The sequence below is a fragment of the Saccostrea echinata genome, unplaced genomic scaffold, assembly GCF_033153115.1.
Source record: "Saccostrea echinata isolate AGI-Se365-2 ecotype Australia unplaced genomic scaffold, CSIRO_AGI_Sech_v1 ptg000029l, whole genome shotgun sequence".
NCBI lineage: Eukaryota > Metazoa > Mollusca > Bivalvia > Ostreida > Ostreidae > Saccostrea > Saccostrea echinata.
Genome location: NW_026889778.1, coordinates 3736260 through 3761080, shown reverse-complemented (window position 1 = coordinate 3761080; position 24821 = coordinate 3736260). Strand labels below are relative to the sequence as shown.

General features: G+C 32.8%; 1 protein-coding gene across 1 annotated transcript; it reads left to right on the top strand.

Moving 5' to 3' along the window:
- Positions 1-2700: 2700 nt before the first annotated feature.
- Positions 2701-18310, top strand: LOC133194374 (integrin beta-like protein A). The gene is made up of 14 exons (XM_061330342.1): positions 2701-2817; positions 3130-3374; positions 3476-3616; positions 4011-4146; positions 4835-4984; positions 6618-6760; positions 6891-7052; positions 8718-8758; positions 8914-9033; positions 11223-11336; positions 11443-11556; positions 11789-11984; positions 12080-12130; positions 17812-18310. The coding sequence occupies exons 1-14, from the start codon at positions 2701-2703 to the stop codon at positions 18308-18310; spliced, it is 2229 nt and encodes a 742-aa protein (XP_061186326.1).
- Positions 18311-24821: the final 6511 nt, after the last annotated feature.

The window sequence follows — 24821 nt, the reverse complement described above, 5'->3', positions numbered from 1 at the left end:
CTGGGGCGGGAGATTGTTTCTCTCTTTTTTCAGTTGTAAATGATATTTTTCTCTGTGAAGACATGTATGATAGTTTTTGCTTATTTTTTAAAGCTTTTTTAACAGAGATTCTACAAAAATCCTTTAACAATCATGATCTATGTTGAAAGACTGTGTTACATAAACGGAAACAAAAAATACCTTCAATAAAGTATTAAATGAAGTGAGATAGCATAGCGATCTGGAGAAAAGTTCGATCGGAAGACCACTTGTTGCCCTAGCAACAAGAAACGCATTTAATTTAACAAGTAATCCAACTTATACCAATAGCTCCCTTTCTAAGGAGGAAGTTGTTCAGAATCATATGTCAGTTTTGAATATTTTAATATTCCCAACAACCAACATAAATTTGAATTACCATATCTACATTGGATTCAGAAACTTCATAAAAATCCTTACAAACAAAGATACAAAGCGGGTTCCAGTAAAAGTTCTACCAAGCCTCTTTCTTTACTCCTCACTAAAATATTAACAGTAGTGAAGGGAAACTTTAGGAGTACTGTGCAACAATATATTCCATAAATGGTGTAAATTAGATGTTGATACTTAAAAATTCCAAGGAACTTTTTGAAAATTTGAAATCACATTGGATAAGGTATGGTAAATGCCGAATCTGGCCTCTTATTTGATGTGAAAATCAGAAGACAGGTAAAACTGTGATAGTTTGTAGTTAAGAACTTAAAATGATGCTTGTTTTAAAACCAGCTCTAATTTTGATTCAAAGCTTATACGAAGGCCACAAGAGGGTGCAGAAGAGCATTTTTCCGAATTTCCTCTATTCTGGTGGAATTCCGTCAAATTTGAAATACTTTTCACTTCGGGAAACATAGGGCACAAGCTTGCCTATCTGAGATTTTTATACACAAGATACATCTGATACTAGTGTATGAAATACGTAAATTTGGTAGATAGGCAAGCTTGTGCTCTATGTTTTCTGAAATAAAATGTGCTCTTAAATCGATGAAAAATTGAATAAAAATGAGAAAACTCGGAAATTGACATAATTTCAGACCTTCCTGTGACCTCTGTGTACCCCTTAACGTAGAACCAATACCAATTTTTTGGCAGGGATGACAACAGGTTTTTATTGATAAACTGTTGCATCATTCTAAATGACACCCCAAAATGGGCCAAGAAGGGGTCTTAGCCAATCTTGTCCCTCTACCAAAATCAACAACATAAAAACTTACGACTTTTCAACTTTACATACAGCCATTCCCCACGATAAATTAAAGTTCAGGCTTTTTGAAATCATTGACAGCTGCTTTTTTAATAAAAATGGAACTTGTGAATTTACTTACCTTTACTTACCAATGGTCATTTGCAAAATTATTTTGTTAAAAACAATCTGATTGTACACACAAATACACTGACGTTGATATTAGGATGCTTCAATTTCTGATTGACAATGTCTATGTTGTTTTTGGAGACCAGGTATTCCAACAATCTATTGGAATCTCCATGGGTACACTTGCTGTGGCCTTCAACTCGACATTTAGATATATCGACGACGTATTGTCAATTAACAATGGTTATTTTCATTCTTATGTTAATAGAATATATCCCGGTGAGCTTAAGATAAAAGATACTACAGTATCTGACACATCTGTTTCATATTTGGATATTTGTTTAGAAAAAGACGTAAATGGTAATCTAACAACCAAGCTGTATGATAAACGTGATGCTTTTAAAATTGCAATCGTCAACTTCCCTTACTTATGCAGCAATATACCTTCATCACCTGCATCCGAGATTTATATCTCCCTGTTCATTCTATACACAACAGCATGCTCTACGTAGGAGCAATTTCTAAAACGAGGTAAGTTATTGACAAACAAGTTGATGAAAGAAGAATATCAGTAGTCTCGTTTAAAGCCGTCATTTTGTAAGTTCTATGGTCGATATAATGACCTTGTTAGCAAACACAGTTTATCATTAAGTCAAATGCTCACTGACGTTTTTGTTACTAGTTGTTAGGCCATTATTTACACAATGAATTGTCGACGGATTTTCCGTTATTTCCCGATCATGACAAGGAGCACACGGAGGGTGTAATCGGTCGGCAGGGAATGCTCACTGAATTGTCGACGGATTTGTCCGTTATTTCCTGATTATGACAAGGAGCACACGGCGGGTATGACCGGTCGGCAGGGAATGCTCACTCTTCTATGGCATCTGATCCCACCTCTGATGTTTTAGAGGTCTGTTTTGCTCTCCTCCAAAATTTGTATTGTTTTATGGACTTTTGAGCTTGAATACTGTTCGTTATCTCCATACATTTCATTGACATTTGTTCAGCGGTTTCAGAGGAGAAGATGAAAATGATCAAATTTTAAGGCACGTTGAACGTTGACAGAAAAAAACCGATAGCAATAGGTCACCTGAGTGACTCAGTGACGTAAAAATCTAACAACTACAGCGTGCTTGGAAGGATTTAAGTCTCCAGAAGTAAACGGTCTCAAAGGGGTAACATTGTGTAATCTTAACATATTTCCAATTTTATCAGTTTCGTTTAAACATTTGCATTATGTCACTTTGACACACAGTGTATTTGTTAATCGTATAGATATGTCAAAGTACTTCCGTGTTCCTCTTTACCAAACTCCTCCCAGCGATTATTTAATAAACTGCTCAATGCAAGGAAAATGTCAAACCAGTAAAATGAAGTTCGTGAAAACATATCTATTATATATTAGCGTTTTTATAATAGAATCTGTTTATACCAGCCACTTTAGAGGGGGTACTATTAGTTGGAACCCAACAGGAAACGGGAATGAGGTGACATCTTGTTTTATGGATCTTTATGAAATCCATATTATGCCGTTTACAAATTTTTAACAGAAAAAGTACATAGTTTGAAAATCGGTTTTGGATTTTTTAACCATTGAATTTATTTGACCAACTACATTGATTTCTGCCTATACAATACTGAATTCATACTATACTTTTGCATAATGTCAATCATAATAAAATATATCATTTGAAAAAAAAGTGTTTTAAAAATATTACTAAATTTGAAATGACACGTAACGCAGTGAAAATTAAAAACTACCTGATTTTAGTAAAAAAAGTTGGTTGTATTTGCCGTAGGTTCAATTTTCATTCAAATTGGGATGGGCTTACGGAACAGGTCCAGGATGTACCCCTTCACGGATTGGACAGTTTGTAACGGGACAGAGTTCGGAGAACTGGATATGTACATCTGGGTGTACCTCACAAGTAGCTATTGCAAACATCAATTACATCTGCACAGGCGCTAGTACATCGGAGAACTGGGAACAAGGGGAGAGAACTTTTACTTATACATTTCCGGGAATTGGTCCATACACAATTGAGTAAGTATCAAAAGCTTACTATTGCATTATGTGTTATTTTTAAATTGAAAATGCCCAGTTTCTTCTTCGGACTTTGAACTGAGTATAATATTTTTAAAAAGGTTCTCAGGAGGTGATTGGGTTTCATTGGATTACGGGTCTCCGGGTAGCTGGACAATAGGAACAGTTGTTTACTTAGCAAAACGTAGTGATACACAAAGACCAAATTCAAGCCCGGTAACAACAGGAAAACCCACGTATATGTATGTTCAAAATAATATACAACTCTTACGCAAATACAATCTTTATTTTCCTATTCACATATATGTTTACCAAGGAAACTTTTCTGTAGCCCGCAGAAATATGGCTGAAATATTGCTGACATTGCATTAAGCACCTATCAATCAATCAACTAATCAATCAATCAATTTTTTTGTAGCTTGCATGAACTTTCATTAACACTACTTTCAGAAATTCTTGTACGCATCAATGCTAATTTCCCTGACATTGTTTTATTTTTCTCTGTAACATTTAAACCGTATGTCGTGTTATCAAAATGAGCAATAATGTTGGAATTATTTGATGTTTAATTAACGATATTTTTGATGGAAAAAATGAAAATAAAAATGTTTAGACAATCTCAACTGAATCTTTTAGAGTTCAGTATGGATGCCAAACTAAAATTCATATTCCAGTCGTTGACGGTGATGGCGATAATGTAAGGTGTCGATGGTCTAGAGGATCAGAATGTAGTTCTATATGCAATGCACTTCCTGCGGCTTCGATTGACAGGGTGAGTATTAGCTGTAACTATGCAGTATATTCCAAGAAACAGATCTGTTTCTGTATTTGAATTGTTTGATTTTCACCCTTATATTCAGTAAGAAAACGAGAAAGATAAAAATGAAAATATACAAGATACAGATAATATGTAATCACATATTGTTACATATATGTATAAAAGGAGAAAAGGGTTATTGTATTTCAGTTTTCCCAATGAATATGATGTTGCAGAATAAATGTGATGTTCTTTGGTGCATATAGTTTTGACTATTTTTTTTTCTATAATTGCCGCTTTAATTTTATCACTGCCAAACAGTGATTTATTTTCTTTTTGTGTCTCAAGAAAGTTCAAGAAACTCTTGCATGCATTTATTTTCTGCGATGACATGGCCAGTAGTTATATCAAGCTTTTTCATTATACAACGTTATATTCTTTGGCAAAATATTTGGTTGTAAGTGATCTAAGTAGTAAAATGGATATGTGTATCTGAGAAAAAATAGTTTTGCAAGGGAAAAATTTATTATGTTGATTATCATTAAACAAAGCCTAGAAAAACTGGTAACTAACACGCACAAGGTATTGTACCTGTATGCAAGACACCATTTTTGTTTTCAAGAGATTGACTGTGCATATTTAAAAATGAATATTAGATATATTATACACTTTTACTTTGCTAAAATAATTTTTTTTTCTTTAGCGCACCTGCACCATTTCATTTCCAGCAAGCCACACACGAAATGGGACTTTTGCAGTCGCAGTATCTGTGGAAGATTTTCCAAAATCAACAACTACTATTGGGGCTAAAGTGTATACGCCAAATACTCCCATGTCGACCGTTAACATACAGGTAAATTGTCATCTGGTAATAACCTTTTTATTTTGTAATTATTCCAACCATCTAATGATACAATGTATATATTTTTCCATAATACTCTTTGTTATAATCATCATGAGAATAGAAGCCAATACCGTCCGAATATACAATAATATCAATTTTTAAAGAAACGAGTTTCCCATAAGAATACTGAAATTCATATTGTGGTTTGTTTCTAAACAAAATGTCGATAACTCAAAATGTGTATCATAATCTTTGAAACAAATGTTATCAAGAAGGGGTAGTATTGTATGCATGAATATATGTATTGAGGAAATTATAATTCATCGCCGACAAATGTATACTGTAGGATTTTTTTTTTACTTTGATAAGAGACCGTTCACGGTAGCTCAATCGGTAGAGCGCTCGCTTCGTACTCGGAGGGTCGTGAGTTCGAATCTCGGTCGCGACTGACCTAAGTCGATAAAAAATAGGTAACAACTGTTTCTTCGCCATGCGCTCGGGACTTTGAAGTGAAAGTTGCGGGTCCTTCGGATGAGACCTTAAAAACCGAGGCCCCGTGTCAGGGCAGTCGTTGGCACGATAAAGATCCCTCACTGCTCAATGGCCCTGAGTGCCGAGTAAAAATCAAAATTTGAAGCCCTTCACCGGTATATGGTGACGTCTCTATATGAGTGAAAAATTCTCGAATGGGACGTAAAACAACATACAATCAATTACTTTGATAAGAAAATGTCTTGAAGCACAAGAAATGCAGAAAAACAAAAATGTCTAACGAGTTTGTGGCAACGCACTTTGAAAAAAAATCAAAGCAAGTTAAAATTGGGGTAAAATCAACGCATTTTGAAAAAAAAATTCAAAGTGCGTAAAATTTTGGGACAAATTAAAAACAAACAAACTATAAACAGACCACCACAATATATAGGAAAATTATTTTCAATGGAAAAATCATAATTGCTCCCTTTTCCCTAAGAAAAATGCAATGCTTTAAATCACTTATCGACCCCTACATCTACCGAACTTAAAACAGACTGGATAGAATAAAAAAAATGGTCTATTAAAATAATCATTCCTCAACATTTCAAAAAGACCCATTTCCCTTTTATAACATTTACGAGAACTTTGGGACCAGAACAACCCCTAGAAATCTTTAAAACGTCTATATCTCGGATCCTAACGTGACCTCATCACCTAAAAGTTATCCAACTAGGTTTAGATAATTATTTATCATACCTTATATTTTGCAAGAATATTGACCAAGCTATGCAAATTTTTTCAAGGTGCGTTGATATGATCGATATTAACGCACTTTGAAAAGTTTTTTTTTTCAAAATGCGTTAACGTGGTCCCAAATTTAACGCACTTTGAAAAAAAGTTTTCAAAGTGCGTAATTTTTCATAGTGCGTTGTAACAAAGCTGTTTTTCATTCGGGTGTGTGTTGTGTTTCTTCTTACCCTTTTTTAACATATTCTTGACTTCTTATAATCTGATACCCCAAAAATGAATAAGCAAGAGTCAAGTGAACAATCCTGATTGAATACTTCTCCTCTACCCTCTTATCAATCTGTTTTTTTTTTTTTTTTTACTGTTGGTTTAATCCTTTTCAGCCAATGATAACATTAGGTATACTTTGACATGTTGTCAGTTTCTAGTTAAAACACCCATTCTTCCCGGAAACTGTAATGACAAACCACATTTTGTGAACCCTACACTATCTGAAGGGTCAACAATCCGGACTAACATTCTGCAGATACTCAACATTCAGTTTTATGCTACAAACAGCAGAAGGTAAGAATGCTCTTTTAATTATGACCTTTCATGTTTAGCCTTAATATCTAGATTTGAAGTTTCATTAGTAAGAACTCATCAAACAAATGAAAAGGTATGTATTTTTAATATCAATGTTCATTGCCCAAAGAATAACAAAAATGGATATCACCTCCCCTGCCGGTATGACTCATACACCTCTTCAGTCTATGACATCTCAACCAAGAATTGTATATGTCTCCCTTTCGTGGACACCTCAACAGAACCAAGTTGGACCTCACATTGTCTGTGCTCTGGCTGAAGACACTTTAGGGTAATTTTTCATCTCCTTTTGCTAATTTAACAATATTTAAACATTAATAAAATACAATATCATTAAAAAGAAATTAGATTTTAAAGATTTTATGAAACCAATAAAATTACCTTTTTATTGTTATGACTTATTTAGAAGATACCTGTAGTAAAATTTGTTAGCAATTTGAGTAATCACTTATTGTTCTTTATTCTTACTATTAGTCCTTAAGTAAAAAACAAGATAATATAATCAACCAAACAAGCAATTTTATTAGTTGCCCTGATCATTACTTATCATTACTACATGTATGAGTTAATATTAGGGATGTCAACGAATATTCGAACATTCGAATATTCATTTGATGCGTTAATATTCGAATATGAATTTAAGATTCGAATATTCGGTGTTTTTCATATTTCACAAAAAAGAGTGAGGAATTATCCCCGTTATTTTTTTATAACGAGCGATCATTTTCGATCGCCTGATTTCTTTCTTACTTCTTTCATACTTTCTTATCTAAAAGATATTCTAAATTTTTTTGATTCGAGTAAGGTAAAATTAAATTTAATTTCAATTAATTGATTATCTCGGGTTGAATATATTCCTATATTTTAAAATCATTATCGGGACGCTAATGACCTATGAAAATAGTCTATGGAATTGTTTGTTTATATTTTCAAAACATTGTATCAAAGAGATAATATCTCTTATTAGGCAGGTAATTGTAATTAATTACATGTATTCAGATATGAAGACTTAGAGTTAGCGACAATCTTGCCCCTGCTTAGACGACTGGTTCATCAGTTTGAGCTTGTATTGATATTCTTTGTTAAAATTATATTTCGGTTGTACACGCTTAAATCAATTAATTATTTCAAACATTGACAAATATCAAATGTAGAATTCCTTATTATACACATTCAAAGCTCTACATCCAGCTTTACTTCCAAAAACCGACGCAAAACCTGTCATGAGAGTATGATGATGCACATTTAAAATAAACCAGATTATATCTATTTTATCGAATATTCGAATATATTCGAATACTTTCATTGAATATTCGAATATGAATTATTGACAAAATTGACATCCCTAGTTAATATATAACCTATCAATAAAATGGATATTGTTATTGTTCCTATCTTCAGTTTTTGCTTTGCGTCACCTGTCATTATTAGAACGATTTTTTTTTAAAAGATACAATAAAGAGTTTATATAATGATGCAAGTTCGACAACCAATTGAACATACTTTACACGTGTACATTAACGGAATCTCGATGGTATTTTTTTTTTTTTCAAAAAATAGCTTTAAAAGTTCTTTATAAAATATCGTATGGTCACATATAAAATTATCAGAAATTGGTTCTCTATTCAAGTTTTTAAGGAAATATATTAGAAAGAAATTGAACGCTCTGTTTACGATAATAGAGGGCTAAAATGATCAAAAATACTTTATTTCTAATTTACCTGAATAAATACACAGACCCTAATACAGTGAGTAATCATTCCTTCTTAAACTCAAATAAACACTTACACAGCTAAAAACCTATGTATTTATTTTAATATTTACAAATTTCGGTATATAGAAAACTATGTCTTCTTCTTGAATCCATTGTGGTCTTTTATTTTTAGTGTTTAGTTTCAGTAATTTCAGTTTAAACATCATTTGATACACTTGACAGGAAAACAAGCGACTCAAGGTGCATAAATATCAACGTGAACGGTAGGTGTAATAACTTGAGAAATTATGTAAAAGTTAGATTGTAATGTTCTTGACAAAGAAATGTACTATGAATCATCTCATATTTAAAGAAAAGAAAAGGAGAAATGTTAAAGTTTGAATGTATTCTTGTTTTATTTAATGAATCGTAATTTCAGACGTAAGCCCATGTGTAAGTTCTCCCTGTAAAAATGGCGGGACATGTGCACGACAAGGAATAACTCAGAATTACAGGTGTATATGTTTACCTGGCTACACGGGACACAGGTGTGAAACAGGTATTAACGTATTAAGAACAATGGTTTTGTAGTGCTGGATCAAGACCCGGGATCAATTATTTAGAAATGTAATACATTAAATAAAAATCATTTTGAAATTTTCTCTACTACAAATACCATTAAAATTACTGTCAATCAGAAAAGTAATTAAGTCAGCTACAATTACTTTGCTTAAATAACGAATTACATTATACCTTACATTTAATACGAAAATAACAAAATTCTGAAAACCACACAAATCATTTGTTAATTGTTGTAATTCACTTTCTCAAAAACATAATTATGTCATAGACACTTGTAAAATAGCTTATACAGGCTGTTTTTTTTTTTTTCGATAACACATAAAACATTGTCACATAATTTTATGACTTATCAAGGAAAGCATAATGTTAATGAGAGATAAAGCTGGTAAAAACAATGAAAAATAACAAAAAAAAAATAAAAAGAAAATAAAACTGGTCTCACCCACCGTGTGCTCTTTGGCACGATAGGGCAAACGGAAAAATCCATAAATAATTCAGTGTGAAAATAATGGCTTAACAATTTGAGTGAAAATCGTCAGTCAACATTCGACTTCATGATAGATTCAATAGTTTTACCTGAACGTGTAGAAGTGGGCTACTGGAGTACTGTGTCTGTTGTGTGTCATCATCAAATACAAAAGTTTAATGTTAAGATTAAATAAGGATGAACACACATCACACTTTAAGTCATTGTTATCATCATACTTATTGTGTCTTCTTCAATAATCTTTTTGTTTCCCTCATTTGATGTGGATATCAACAGTCTCGTTTGAAGTCACCTTTTTGCAAGTTTTTCGATCGATACAATGACCTTGTCAGCAAATACAACCTATCATTGAGTCAAATGCTGACTAACGTTTTTCATACTGATTGTTAGGCCATTATTTATACACTGAACTATCTACGGATTTTTCCGTTTTTTTTTTTTTTTTGTTTTTTTGTTTTTTTTTTGTTTTTTTTTTTGTTTCACGACATGACAAGGAGCACACGGCGGGTGTGACCGGTCGGCAGGGGATGCTCATTTCTCCATGGCACCTGATCCCACCTATAAATTTTGAGGTCCCTGTTTGCTCTGCTCCAAATTTGTATCGTTTCATGGGACTTTCGAGATTGAATACTGTTCGTTATCTTGACATGTCCTGCGCTCATGATTAGAGTTCCTTTGATTAACAATAATGATGTAGACGAATGCCATAGCAATCGATGTCAATATAGTGGCTATTGTACACATCTAGTAAATCAGTTTAAACCATATATATATATATATATATATATATATATATATATATATATATATATATATATATATATATATATATATATATATATATATATATATATATATATATATATATATATTACGAATCACGAAGTCACAACAAGAGATCAAAGTTTTACATGGGTAAAGGTAAATAGAAGAAATATCTTTAAAAATCTTCTCAAAAACAACAAAAGTTAGTCATATAAATGCATATTAATACATAAGTATCCTCAGGTAGTGTATATTTAAGTTTGTTCAAATCATGATCCCCTTGGGGTAGGGTGTGGGACTACAACAGAGGATCACACTTTTACATAATTTTTATAGGGAAAAAACACTTTTAAAAGCTTCTTTCAGGAACAGCAAAGTTACAGTGTATGATTAGTCATATTAATATGGAAGCATCGTGGGGTATTTTAGATTTAAGTTTGTTCAAATCATCATGGTTGGGACCACTTATATAGTTAAACTTTTCAATACTTATGTGATTTTTGGTCTCTCCGGCCAAAGTGCTCAGGCGAGTGACCAATGGGTCTCTTGGGTCTCTTGTTTATTTAATTTGACTGTGGAGTACATGTACCCCGTCTTCCTGATGAATACATAGGGTTCACGGCGGCTTTGACCAGGGACAGGGGATGCTCACTCGCTGTAGGCACCTATCCAACCTTTGATGTTTCCAGGTGTTTTTGCTCATTTTACGATTTGTTTTGTTTACTGGATTCGTGATATTGATCTTTGTTCATTATCTTAAACCTTTACATTTAAATGTTCCTATGTACCTGGGTTCACAGACCAAACATGCCATACAGGTATCAACTTTCCTATTACTGATAAGAAAGAAGAGACCTTTTTTTATTGAATTGCAATTCGTTTGTACAGCCCAGTCTTCTGTTATTTTAAAACAGACATTGACGAATGTGCAAGTTTTCCGTGTCAGAATAATGGATCCTGTATAGATGATATAAATCTGTTCCGGTGCTCATGTGTTCCAGGTTTTACAGACACCTGCTGTGAAATAGGTATTTTGCGCATTTTTAGAAATGATTGTATTTTTCAGGTCCTCAAAAATATTCATTGATGATCACAATACATATAGATCTTTGATTTGATTGATTTTTTTCCCAGATATCAATGAGTGTGCCAGTAACCCCTGTTTGAATTTGGGTACCTGTAACGATCTTATTAACCACTTTACTTGTTCTTGTCGAGCGGGGTTTACCGGGAATTTATGTGATATAGGTATGTTACGATGAAATAATGAATCAAAAATTTTAAAATTCACTTACTTTTTATGATTTAGCTCTTCAAAAAATCAGTAAAAGAATCTTTGAGCACTTCTTGAATTGTTAGTTTTTATATGCAAAAATTGTAAGTTGAAATCTTAAATTCTAAGTCTGCAAACTGAGGTTAATTGATTTTTTACATGAAATCAAAAGAGATGTTCTCCATAAAAATATATATTTTTGTACAGATATAAACGAATGCGCTCCAGGTCCCTGTTCCCTTATTTTTGACTGTGAAGATCGTGTGAACGATTTCTACTGCAGGATAAATAAATGGAAACTTTCTCTTATAATCTGTAGTATTCTCTTAGTAAATCTGCTGGTTATATCTATTCTCATATACTTATCAAAAAGACGAAAATTCGGGAAAGTTGACCATTCTTGGTAAGAATTTTCATCGTTTATTATAAAATCAATTAAATTAAAATATAACGAGGGGGATGTTTAATTATCATCTTGTATCATCTTGCATAATATAGGTTGTCGAGTTTCATTGATGTGCGTAAACCAGATACACAGCCCAGAGCTTTGTAAGTATTTTTTTTTTCTTTTTTTTTTTTTTCTTTTTTTTCTTTTTGGACTGAAATAATTGAATTATTTATTCATGTTGTCTTTCATGTTTCATTATAACTATAGATTCAAAGGCGAAGTTCCATTTAAACGGTTCTAATAAAAGAAGAAAATTAAAGATACTTTCTCCATCGTTGGAAAATCAAGAAAAATACGAAATTTATTAAATTTGTTTGAATATCTTTAAATATATTTAAAGGAGCATATAGATTAATTCGCATATTATAATACATATTGCATCTTTATAAACAATTGTTGAAATCCATATTTAAATTATTGCAAGACACATTTCAATTATTGTAAGTTTGCTAATAAATTGATTCTATTATCCAAAATATTTTGTTCCAATTTTTTTACCAGACATCACTTCTTTATTAAAATAAAAGAAACGTGCCCACTTTAATCGAACAATAAAAATTACTGACGTCAAAGAAGATTGAGAAATCTGACCTATGTGTTGAGCATAAAAAGAAAATCATGCTACCTAGACCGTAACCATCAATGATATGTTAGCGAACGCTGATTTGACTACTATCAATAAAGTGGAAAATTCCTTCCAATTGTCCTAACCGTATATGCGCAGAAGGACATGGTATTACTTTTTTTTTTAAATAAAGAACAATGGATTTCTCAAATGTAGAAAATTCAAATACAGTTATTTTTACATTTTCAAATAAAAGGGATGAGTATACCAGTAGTTACTTCTATGGTGCTAAAGTCCACACTTTATATTGAGTAAAATATTATGTAAGTCTTACAAAAAAGTAATCCATGATTTAATTCTATTTTCCTTAACGAGGTTCGCTCCTGAGCTTTTGAGCAGATTTTTATCTTAACCTATATTTAAAAACTTCTGCATAATGTTTTAATTCTTACAATAAATTTGGATTCTACAATGCCAATTCAACTATATTCAGTTTAAACTCCATGATTAAATTCCATACCAAAAGAATTAAGTGAGGAACTATATTTTGTGGCGGAAGGTTTTTTAGAAGAAAATGATCTTTTTTTCTTTAATAAGTATTTAAAGTATGTTAAGTTTGGATTCCTATTTTTACATGCAGTCTGCACACAGAATTATTTTGTGCAGTGAACTGTTTTATACTGGTCCTAAATTATATATTTAATAAACTGTCATGAATTCTATCATCATATTGGACAAATAAAGTAAAGATATTGTGAAAATCAAGAAAAAAATAGCCCTAATTTAAGCTTAAAATTGGCACTATTTTAGTAATATCTAAAAATTAACAACACAGTCCCCCACTTTTAATTTTCTTTTCTGAATATATAAGATACTTTTAACCATTCTTCTTAATTTCAGTAAAATGGCATTACTTTCAAATGATTTTTTTGCTTGTTAAATTGTTGATGCCAGAAAAATGAATTTTTTGAGTGCAAAAAGGTCAAATAATTGAACATGCGGAGTAATTTGAAAATTTTTTCGTTGTCACAAATTTTAATGTGTCTATTCAAGATGAAATAAGACTGTGTTTGTTCTCAATATTTATTTGAATAAAAAATATTGGAGGAAAAACTTTGAAAATTGATTTATGTGTAAGACGTTTTTACAGTGCAAAAAGGTCAAACTAAATGCTCTGTAGCGCCAAAAGAAGCGCATTGACCCCCATTTTTTGTTTTGATTTTTAATTAAGCTATGTGTATAAATTCTAAAAATATACTTGATAAAAAATTCTCATTACTTTTGATGGCAGGATCCAACCTCCTTAAAGTAACTGAAGTTCAAGTAGTCTGTTTCCTCACTGTTAAAATATATTTGTGAAATGGAAGTGCACCTTAAATTTTATTTTCCCGTGGCTTGGTGGCGATTTACTTACTATAGTAAATCAGACACAATTGAACTTTATCATCAGTATATCGTCAGGTATAAAAAAGGTAGAGGGAAATGTCGAATAAATAAACTTAAACGAGTTAATCTTTCTCTGAAGGAGGCATTACTGACACCTCAGGACAAAAATCGATTTCGAATGTCGTGTACATTTCTCTAACAATTTTCCACTTTCACCCACTTGAAGCACTGTAGAAACAAGTGGCACTCTTCAAACACTGTAGTATCAAATTGTTGACAACTTCTTGAAACAAAAAAATGAATAATTGAACGGTTTATAAAACAATATTTTGACTCAATAAATTCTTTTTTCATTCGGTGAATTGACTCTGAACTGTGTATAAAGAGCCTTACTTAGAGTAAATACCCAAATAAATAAATAATACCAAGGGATTTTGTTTCACAAGCTGAAATTTAAAGTTTCCTTGCATTAATGCTCATAATGTCATAATTAGTTAGTCGACATTCAAATGAGCATTTTAAAGACTACGATAAACGAGATGAATAAACCATATTCGCTGTCTCTGTGTTGTTTTGTTTATTTTCATCGACTTGCAGAATTTGGGACAGCGTTATACATTTGGTTACAAATTGGCATGATAACGTAACGTATATTGACTATTGGTAAACTGATGTCGTGCGACAATGGTTTAAATGGATATAATGATGGTTTTGCATGAAGTATTATTTTTTTTGTAGACAAACGCAGTGTGTTAAGGACGCACCTATATCAGAATTAGGCGAATTTACACTTTTTTGTAACATTTAACATTGATGAATCGGGAAAGTCATGGATAAAATATTTACTATTATTATCCATCTTATAGACGTCAATGAGAGGCAGAAGCACTCCACTATGACGTCATCATGTGAAGTCTATAAATAGAAAGATATGCCTTAATTAAAAAGTGAAAAGTTCAATACTTCCCCGGGGATGATTCATTTCTGTTTACAAAAATAATTATGCAAAAATACCTCTGAGCCATGAAAAGCATTGCTAGAATCCTACTATCCTGTCACAGAAATAAATATTTCACACTTTTGCATGAAACCTTAATAAACTTGTTAAATTTTGTACATATAATCGAATAATTGTCATCAATTCATGTAGAGCACACGATTTTTGTAGCACTTTCCAAGCACTATAGAACACAGACTTTCGATAGAAACAAAACTTAGGTCACAAAATATGCGGTTCTGTAACGAACTTTTGCATCTTTGTTGTTAGGTAGGACAGAGAAAAGGCTGATCGGGATTTCAAAACAAAGCCTGTCTTCATTATACGAAAAAAAAAAAATAATAAATCAGCATATCTGACTTGTCAAAGTTTTTTTTCATTAATTATTATTTAAATATTTCGGATTTCCAACGTTTCGACATGAGCATCACTGAAGAGACATAATTTGTCGAAATGCACATCTGGTGCATCAAAATTGGTACCGTATATGATTAACATTATGACCCCTGGGTCGAGTCCTCTGCTGGTGGACTGTTAGTCCCCGAGGGTCTTTACAGCCCAGTAGCTATGTACTTCGGTACTAGCTTGAAAATAAGGATATATCTTTAATTGCCGTGGTAAAATTCAGATATATATTTCAAAATTAAGGATTATCTCCCTCATGCATAGCACTGATTCTTCGACGTATTTGGCTCCAGTCCTTTGCACCCCCCTTTTTTCAGCTCTTCAAATTTTTTTTTAGGTCACCTGAGTCACTCAGGTGACCTATTGCTATCTGTTTTCGTCCGTCGTGCGTCGGTCGTGAACTTTTGAACATTTTCAGCTTCTTCTCTTGAACCACTGAACCAATTTCAACCAATTTGGCATATATCATCAATGGGTAAAGGGGTACAAAAATTGTGAATTTCGTGGTCTCTGTCCCCCTGGGGCCTGAGGGGTGGGGCTAAAACCATCAAAATTAGTGCTATCTTTAAAAATCTTCTTCTTTACTCCTGGGCATCAAGCAGTCAAACTGTTGGAATGATTGTAATAAGCATTGAGCCCTCTACCAAAGTCGTGAAATTCGTGGCCCCAGGGTCAGGGGTTTTGGTGCTAGGGCGGGGCTTTATAGATCATATAGTAAAAGTGCATTATTTCTTTGAAAATCTTCTTCTCTACTCCTGGGTATTATTGAAACGAATTGAATACATATTTATGATAAGCAAGGGTGACTCTACCAAAATTGTGAAATTCATAGCCCCAGGGTCAAGGGTTGTGGTGCTAGGGCGGGGCTATATACATCATATAGTGAAAGTGCATTATTTCTTTGAAAATCTTCTTCTCTACTCCTGGGTATTATTGAAACGAATTGAATACATATTTATGATAAGCAAGGGTGACTCTACCAAAATTGTGAAATTCATAGCCCCAGGGTCAAGGGTTGTGGTGCTAGGGCGGGGCTATATACATCATATAGTGAAAGTGCATTATTTCTTTGAAAATCTTCTCTACTCTTTTGGTATTATTTAAACAAATTAAATATATTGTTACGATAAGCAACAGTGACTCTACCAAAATTGTGAAATTCATAGCCCCAGGGTCAGGGGTTGTGGTGCTAGGGCTGGGCTATATAGATCATAGAGTGAAAATGCATTATTTCTTTCAAAATCTTCTTCTCTACTCCTGGGTATTATTGAAACAAATGAAATACATAGTTATGATAAGCAAGAGTGACTCTACCAAAATTGTGAAATTCATAGCCCCAGGGTCAGAGGTTGTGGTGCTAGGGCGAGGCTATATAGATCATAGAGTGAAAGTGCATTATTTCTTTGAAAATATTCTTCTCTACTCCTGGGTATTATTGAAACAAATGAAATACATATTTATGATAAGCAAGAGTGACTCTACCAAAATTGTGAAATGCATAGCCCATCATGTTTTGATTGTTATTCAAAATGTCAAAACTGACCATTGCTATGGGTAGATATGTGATATTGCTGCTGAATGAACATTACAGTGATTTTAAAAAAAAGTATCACGTGACAGAGCTAGCGCCGGTCATGGATTTCTAAGCTCCTGCTTCGGACCGAAAAAAAGGCTATATATCTTCCAATATATGTGTGTAATGTGTATATTTCTTGGAGTAAGTATTGAAGATTGCTGAATTCTGGGGGTTTTTAGCCCGTTTGCTTGCATTTTTCAAATCTTAGGATATTTTGGATTATCTTACAAACATGAATAGAAACGCGAATAGGAACCGCAGTGAGCAGAAATCACTTGTGGAAGGACACACTTTCTCTGTACCAAGTATTACAGGTAACCCATTCACACCTGAGTTGGTCAGTGCTGTGCATTCACTCCCTAGTTTTCAAGCTAGCCTCGGGGAAATAACGGACTAACTTAGGACAATCAGAAATCTCACCGAGGAAATAAGCGATATCAAGAAAGACTTGTGGGAAGAAGAAGGGTTCGATCATAGAATCAAATTGATAGCTCATCAGCAAGTAGATGGAGAGGATGAGCTTCAGCAACTGGGACAATAGAAAAGGTTACTCAAAGAAGATGTCAACATGTTGAAAGCCATCGTGATTAATCTGGAGAGAACAGTAATTAAAAATCAGAATGAAATTATCGATCTCAAATCGAGATCAATGAAACGAAATATTTTGATTCATAATCTCCCTGAAGAAGACGGCGAGAATCTATTTGTTAAAATTCTTGAGCTTATCAAGACGCATTTCAAAGTAGATACTTCTTTCACAAATATTCACAGAGACGGTCCAAAAATGCAAGGAAAGCCAAGAACCATCACTGGGAGACTCAACAAATTTACAGATAAAGACTTGATCTTGCAGGCACAGATGGAGAAAAAAAAATCAACGCACAGAACAAGCAGAGGAAATTGACCAGAATTTTTCTGGGCAACACAATTCAACATTCTTCATTACGCCACAAACTCCAATTGAATTGTCAGAAAATCGAAAGAAACTGTTAGAGTTGAACAATAAATACTGGAGAGCTAACTTTAAGACACGCATTGTGGGAGAGAAACTTGTATTCCCAAACGGAAGTATACATAGAGATAAAGTACAGAAACCAAAGGCAGAACAAATCCTTGGAATGGATCTAGCAGGAAGAGAGGCGCTGAAGAAGATTAAAGTGACGGAGTTGGAAACGAATGAAGAGGAGAACATCTTCCGAGGGATGGGGGCAACAACGGAGTGCTATAACCAAGTGCGCGACATGTACAAGAAAACATTCTGTGATCAATCCTATGCCAAAGCTGATCACAACATACTTGTTTACAGATTTGGGAGATTCAAGCGGACAAACTCACGAGGGATACAACGATGATGGTGAGTTCGGCGCAGGGCGTTGATTAATTAAAATATAGAAGAACTTACAAGTCACAAATATGACAGTTGTTATATTGCGTTTTCAAGCGGTCGCCGATTCGAAATTCCGGAAAATCTTCTGACTGACGTGGTTCTGCGACACACTAGTCATTGAGTGTGTACATGATGTGCATATAAACTTCCCATTCTTTTATTAAATTAATCAAATTGCTTCAAAATCATGCAGTACTGAGAGCATGTATATATGTATATGTTGCTTAATAATTGACTATTTGGAATATTTCAACCACAAACTCATATTTTAAGGAGTTGCGCTATATTGGTTGTTACTTTATTATTTTGATATTAGATAATTATGTATACCAACACCCCCCCCCCCACCCCGATGTTTTAAATCGTTATTCATAGAACAGATCATTGTTAGGCAGTGATATTAACGGTACACTGCATTATTCATACTTTTTTTCACTGATAAAGTAGATATTGTTTTTATTATGCTCTGTCTAATATTTGTGATGAGTTTCTTTTGCATTACCCGAATTTTTTTTCCGGAAAATGTTACGCCTTCTGGATAGGTTTTTATTTTTCATAACACGAAAGTAAACTTCTGACTTAGACTAAGAAAGGAAGACTATATAACTTTTTTTGGTCTTCTAGCACCTTTTCAAGGTATGTTCTTTGTTACTTTTTGTAAATATTTTTATTTTATTTTCTTTGTTCCTTTCCTCATGATACTTGGCTCTGCAACACAATATATTAGTTTGCCACACAGTTGTAGCATTGCAGTAACATTACATGTAGAATATTTTTTTTCAATTTTGATGTCGTTTGAATTATCGTGTATTTCACTTAATGTTAGAGGGCTCTGCTCAAAAATTAAAAGAGTATTTTTACGTGGCTAAAAAATTCCTTTAAGAATAGTTTTATATATTGGCAAGAAACACTTTCAATCTTACAAAATGAAGGTCACTGGTTAAAGGATTGGGGTTCTATTATAGAATTCAGCCATGGAGAATCCAATAGTATGGGAGTAGCTATTCTTTTTCCGCATCCAATTATAGAGACAATATTTTAGCTGCTTTAGAAGATCTTAATTTAACTGATATATGGAGAAAAAAAAACAGATAAAAATTATTACACATATTCATGTAAAAACCCCTTAATTCTATGAAGAATAGATTTTTTTATCCTCCCTTGTTTTGTCTCTCCTCATGCAAAGTCAAATATAAAACCTGCTATTAAAACAGATCATAGTGTTATATCCTTAACACTTAAAGGTGAAGCCCATCATAATAGAGGCCCTGTGTTTTGGAAATTTAATGTCTCATTATTTTGAGATGAGGAATTTGTGAAGAAAACAAAAGAACTCATCAATTGTTTAAAAGAGAAATATACAGATTTAGATGACCGTCTGTTAAAATGGGACACAATTAAATGTGAACTTTAAGGATTTATTGTTAAATATTCAAAATTAAAAGCAAGAAAAAGTAGACAGGAAGAAGAAACATTATTAAAAGAATTAGATAAACAAAATGAAATACTATCAGCTGATCTATCTGAAGAAAATATGACTTTATTAAATGAAATAAAAGAAAAACTAAATGCATTAACAGACTTAAAAACAAAGGGCATAATATTGTGATCTAAAGCAAAATGGTGTGAAGAAGGAGAAAAATCTCAAAAAAAAAAAAAAAAAAAAAAAAAAAAAAAAGATTTTGTCTTTAGAAAAAAGAAACTACAGAAATAAGTGTATAAATAAGTTGGTAGTTAATGATAAAATTATATTTGATAAAAATGAAATCCTCAAGGAAGAAGAAAGTTTCTTTGAAAATCTTTACTCAACTATTTTGAAAGAAAAAAAAAACTATCAAAAACATATTAGTCATTTTGTGGACTGTGAAAATATTCCAAAGCTTACTAAAGAAGATTCTCTAACATGCAAAGGTTTAATAAGTAGAGATGACTGTGAAAATATCTTAAAATAATTTAAATCAAATAAATCTCCAGGAAGTGATGGACTTCAATTTGAATTTTATAAATACTTTTGGCCTGAAATAGCAGACCTAGTGGTAAATAGTTTGTGTGAAAGCATTTAGAAATTATCTCTTTCTTCAGATCAAAGAAAAGGAATCATTACTCTTGTACCTAAAAAAGACAAAGATCGAACTTTATTAAAGAATTGGAGACCAATTTCTTTACTGAATTTTGATTATAATATATTAGGAAAATTTCCATCAAGTAGAATTAAAAAAAAACTCCTGCCTTATATAGTTGATGCTGATTAAACAGGTTACATTGAAAATAGATATATAGGAGAAAATATAACAAATATTGCAGATCTTATTGACTCACAAGTATAAGGAATATTCCTGGACTTATTTTGTTAGTAGATTTTGAAAAAGCTTTGATACAGTTGAATGGTTAGATAAAGTATTAGAAATTTTTGGATTTGGCAAAGGGTTACGGCAGTGGGTACGTATCCTATGCTCAGGCATTACAAGTTGTTTATAATGGGTATTCTTCCTCCTTTTTCAAGATTTCTCGAGGTGTTAGACGAGGATGTCCTTTACCACCTTATCTACTTATCTTATGTGTTGAATTAATGGCTATTGCAATCCGATCAAACAAAAATATTCGTGGTATAAGAATTGGTGAAACAGAATTTAAAATAAGTCAATTAGCAGATGACATCACTTGTTTCTTCAGTGATGAAAAATCGGGCTTTGAAGTATTGAGGATCATCCAAAATTTTAAATACTGCTCTGATTTAAAGATCAATTTAAATAAAACAGAAGCCATATGGATTGGTAGCTGTAGGAATTTTCCTCCAGGTAGTTAACCAGTAACCCAGATAGCAAGACTACATCGGGCCAACGTTGGTTGATGGTTGGTAGGTTGGTATAGTGTTGGCGTTGGGCGGTAAATGTTGGCCCAACATTGGCCCAACGGATGATATGTTGGCGTGAAAGCTGGTCCATCGGTGTTGGGTATGCGATGTTGGGCCAATGTTGGTCCATTGTAGTAAATGTTGGCATGAAACATGACCATTATATGTTGGGCATTTGATGTTGGCCCAACGTAGGTCCAACCAAGTAGATGTTGGCTTAAAACAAAGCCACTGTGTGTTGGGATGTTATGTTGGCCCAACATAGGGCCAACCAAGTAATGTTGACAAGAAACACATGAAATGTGTGTTGGGCATGTAATGTTGGTCCAATGTTGGCCCAACGTAGTAAATTTTGATGATAATGAGGTATTGATATGGCTTTCAACGTTGGCCCAGCGTTGGTTCAACGGAGTGAATATTGGTGTAAAATCAACTTTCATTAACATACATGTTGGTGATCTGTTAATTACACATATCAAATTTGTATCTTTTAGAACCAATTAAGCTTCTTTCAATAGAGACATCTCATCTTTCGTTAAAATATTATGAACAATGGATTATCTTAATAGCCCATTTATTAATAATTTACAGTGTATGTGTTAATAAAAATGAAAAATTATTCCAGAACCTAATTTATGAAAATAAGATTTTTAATACTGATTTATGTTTTTAATTTGTGTCCGAGACCATTGCAAATACATGTAGAAAGTTTTAATTATTCTGCACAGTATATAATTTTGTAGATTCTATATTTAGCATCATGGAACTTAAAGTGCTGAATTTTAGAGCTCCAAATAATTAGGTTAGTGGTGAAATCCACTGGCTCAGCAGGTGACTGGCCGGTTTCCTAGGAAACAGGCATCCTAATCAGCTCTGTTTCGTAAACTCGGAGTGGTCACATCTTATCACTTGCAACACTTGAACAAAGCATATACATGTGCGTGTCCGTTTTGAATCGCAAGACAGAGAAAATGGATTGTTTTAGCCCTTGAAATGTAAGTATAGTCGTTTTGGGTGTGATTGATAGAATTTTATCTCTGTGAAAGTTTTAACTTGAGCATAGTTTGTAAAATTGAACAAGTTATTCAAGAATTGCAATTTTCAAAATATGCATGTATATTTACTAGTAATCTGTTTAAGTTATAACTTTTAAGAGCCATTCTCTGTAACGACTTGAACATTTATATAGGAGCTGTGGCACGCATAGTCTCTGAATTTCTCCAAACTCTCTATGATAAAAGTCTTTGACACCGTTAACTCAAATCAGACAAAAATTGGTTGCTATGTGTCATGGTTACCATGACAACATGTCCTAAAGTTTGAAAAATGGCATTTTTCAACATGTTCAGAGTCCCCCAGTTAACGTTTGCAGCAAAGCAAATAAGTGGCAATGATTGTTTCTGAAAGTTGAAGGCCTGATGTCTTAAATGCATGATAAACATGTTTGGTATTTCAACTATTACATATTTCTATGGAAACAAAGTATTCAAAAGTAATAATTTTGCCCATTTAATTTTATGAAATTATACACTTAAGAATAAAAAAAAATTATAGGTTGAAATGTAAGCAAATTATAGACAAAAGATCCTTGTAACATATACCAAGGAAGAAATATGATATTTCTTATAGGTTGGCAATGGTTGCCATGGTTTTAATACCACAAAGGGATTTTGAATTCACTCTCTTAGTGTTTAAATCTAATCCTATCTTTTTAAAAAAGCATATTTCTATATAACTAATGATCAATTTTTAAAGACGTTCATGTGACCCAAATTTTCACATTTCAAAAAATTCAAATTCAATTCTTTAAATAGAGCGTTGCTATGGAAATAAGCCGAAAAAATATGCATAAAAATCTGAAAAATTTTCTGTTTCCTTGGATACGTACCCTTGTATGTAGATTCCCAAAACTTTTATGATTGATAATTATGAACAACTAACCTGACTTTCAATTTTGACTGCCACCCAATCTCTAACTGGATGCAAAAAGCTGGCACATAGGCTTTAATATTGATATGAAATTAACAAAATTGAACATTTTCCCTTCTTGGTTACCATAGCAACAGTGTTGTATTTTTCAACAAATGTTATCAATATATGATACTCAACTTAAGTTCTACCAAATAAGTACTATTCAAGGTGAGTCAAATAATATGTTTCTTGAATAAAAGGTAAGTAAATTCTTAAGGCAGCAAAAAAAAATCACTTTAAACAACTGGTACATTGTTTCCATGGTTACACTGCAACGTAACAATTAATCCCAATTTTTCTTATGTTGTCGGTATTCCAAGGTCCTAAGGATGTATATGTGCCAGTCATGAAATTTATTGTTTTTCCTGAAGATCTTAGCATTAACCCAATCTTAGCAACACATTTTGCATGGTAACACTGTGTTACCATGGCAACCATGAAAGTTATTTTTAGAATAATATTGCCAATACCTAATTACTTAAGGTCAAATATTTTTATTGTTTTTTTCTTAGGTTGTTGATCGAGTTTGATCATTTAAAACCTGTCATTGGTGAATATTGAGCGTTTTTCTGCATTTTTCAGCATCTAAAATGTATTCCAAATGTACCCATGGTTACCACTTACTTAGAGATAAATTCTAAATAGTTTCTTTATAGCATAAGTGGCAACAAGGTGTCAGGTTTTTGTGAGAATGGTTTGTTTGTTATTCTTAGTCTTTATTAAGGCTTAATAAAGATTCAAAGTAGCTGAAAATCTCAATTTTCCCAACTTTTCTGGCTGTTACCATGGCAACCAAGACACATAGCAACGAAATTTTATTTGATATATGTTTCTGGTGTCAAGTTGTAATAATGGGCAAAGTTTCATCAAAATCGGTGACCATGCGTGGCAAAGAAGTTTAAGTGGTTACAGAGAATCGCTATTAAGTAGTAAGTGACATCATTTTTGAACGGATTAAACTGATATATTTTTCATATCATTTATAGCATCTGATGGGGAGAAAACCCTTTGTGTTACAAGACCATTGATGTTTGGAATGTAATGGACAGTGAGTGATTTATCTCAATTATCAGTGTGAGAGATATGGATTTTACAGACAAAGAAACAATAACATGAACAGGAAAAAGGGAGTGAATGGTTCAGAAGTAATATATGGGCAGGAGAACATTCCAAAGTTTCACAAATTTGAACACTGGGACTCTTATTCTAGAGGAATATTATATAGTGACTGAAGTGATATGGGATAGACTTAAGAAAACATTGAACTACCTTTATTTCCCTCTGTTGATTTCATTCCACAGGAGTGAGAAAAAAATTAAACATTTGTTTGAGGAGCAAGATAATTTACCATGCAGGATTTATTCAATCAATTGTGTTTTACTCATAATTATGGAAATAAAAAGGTTACAGGAATTCATATTGTTGAACTAAAATAATTCAATCGCCGATCATTTGCCAACATGTTTATAGAACGTAGTGCCAACGTTGGTCCAACATTCATTCTTAGCTTTAAAAAAACATTGAACCAATATTGGGCCAAGAGGAAGTTAAACGTTGGGCCATTGTTGGGCCAATGCCAGATAACCAACCATCGAATGTTGGCCCAACGTCGAGCCAACATGTTGGTTGAACGTAGGGCCGATGAGCAAGA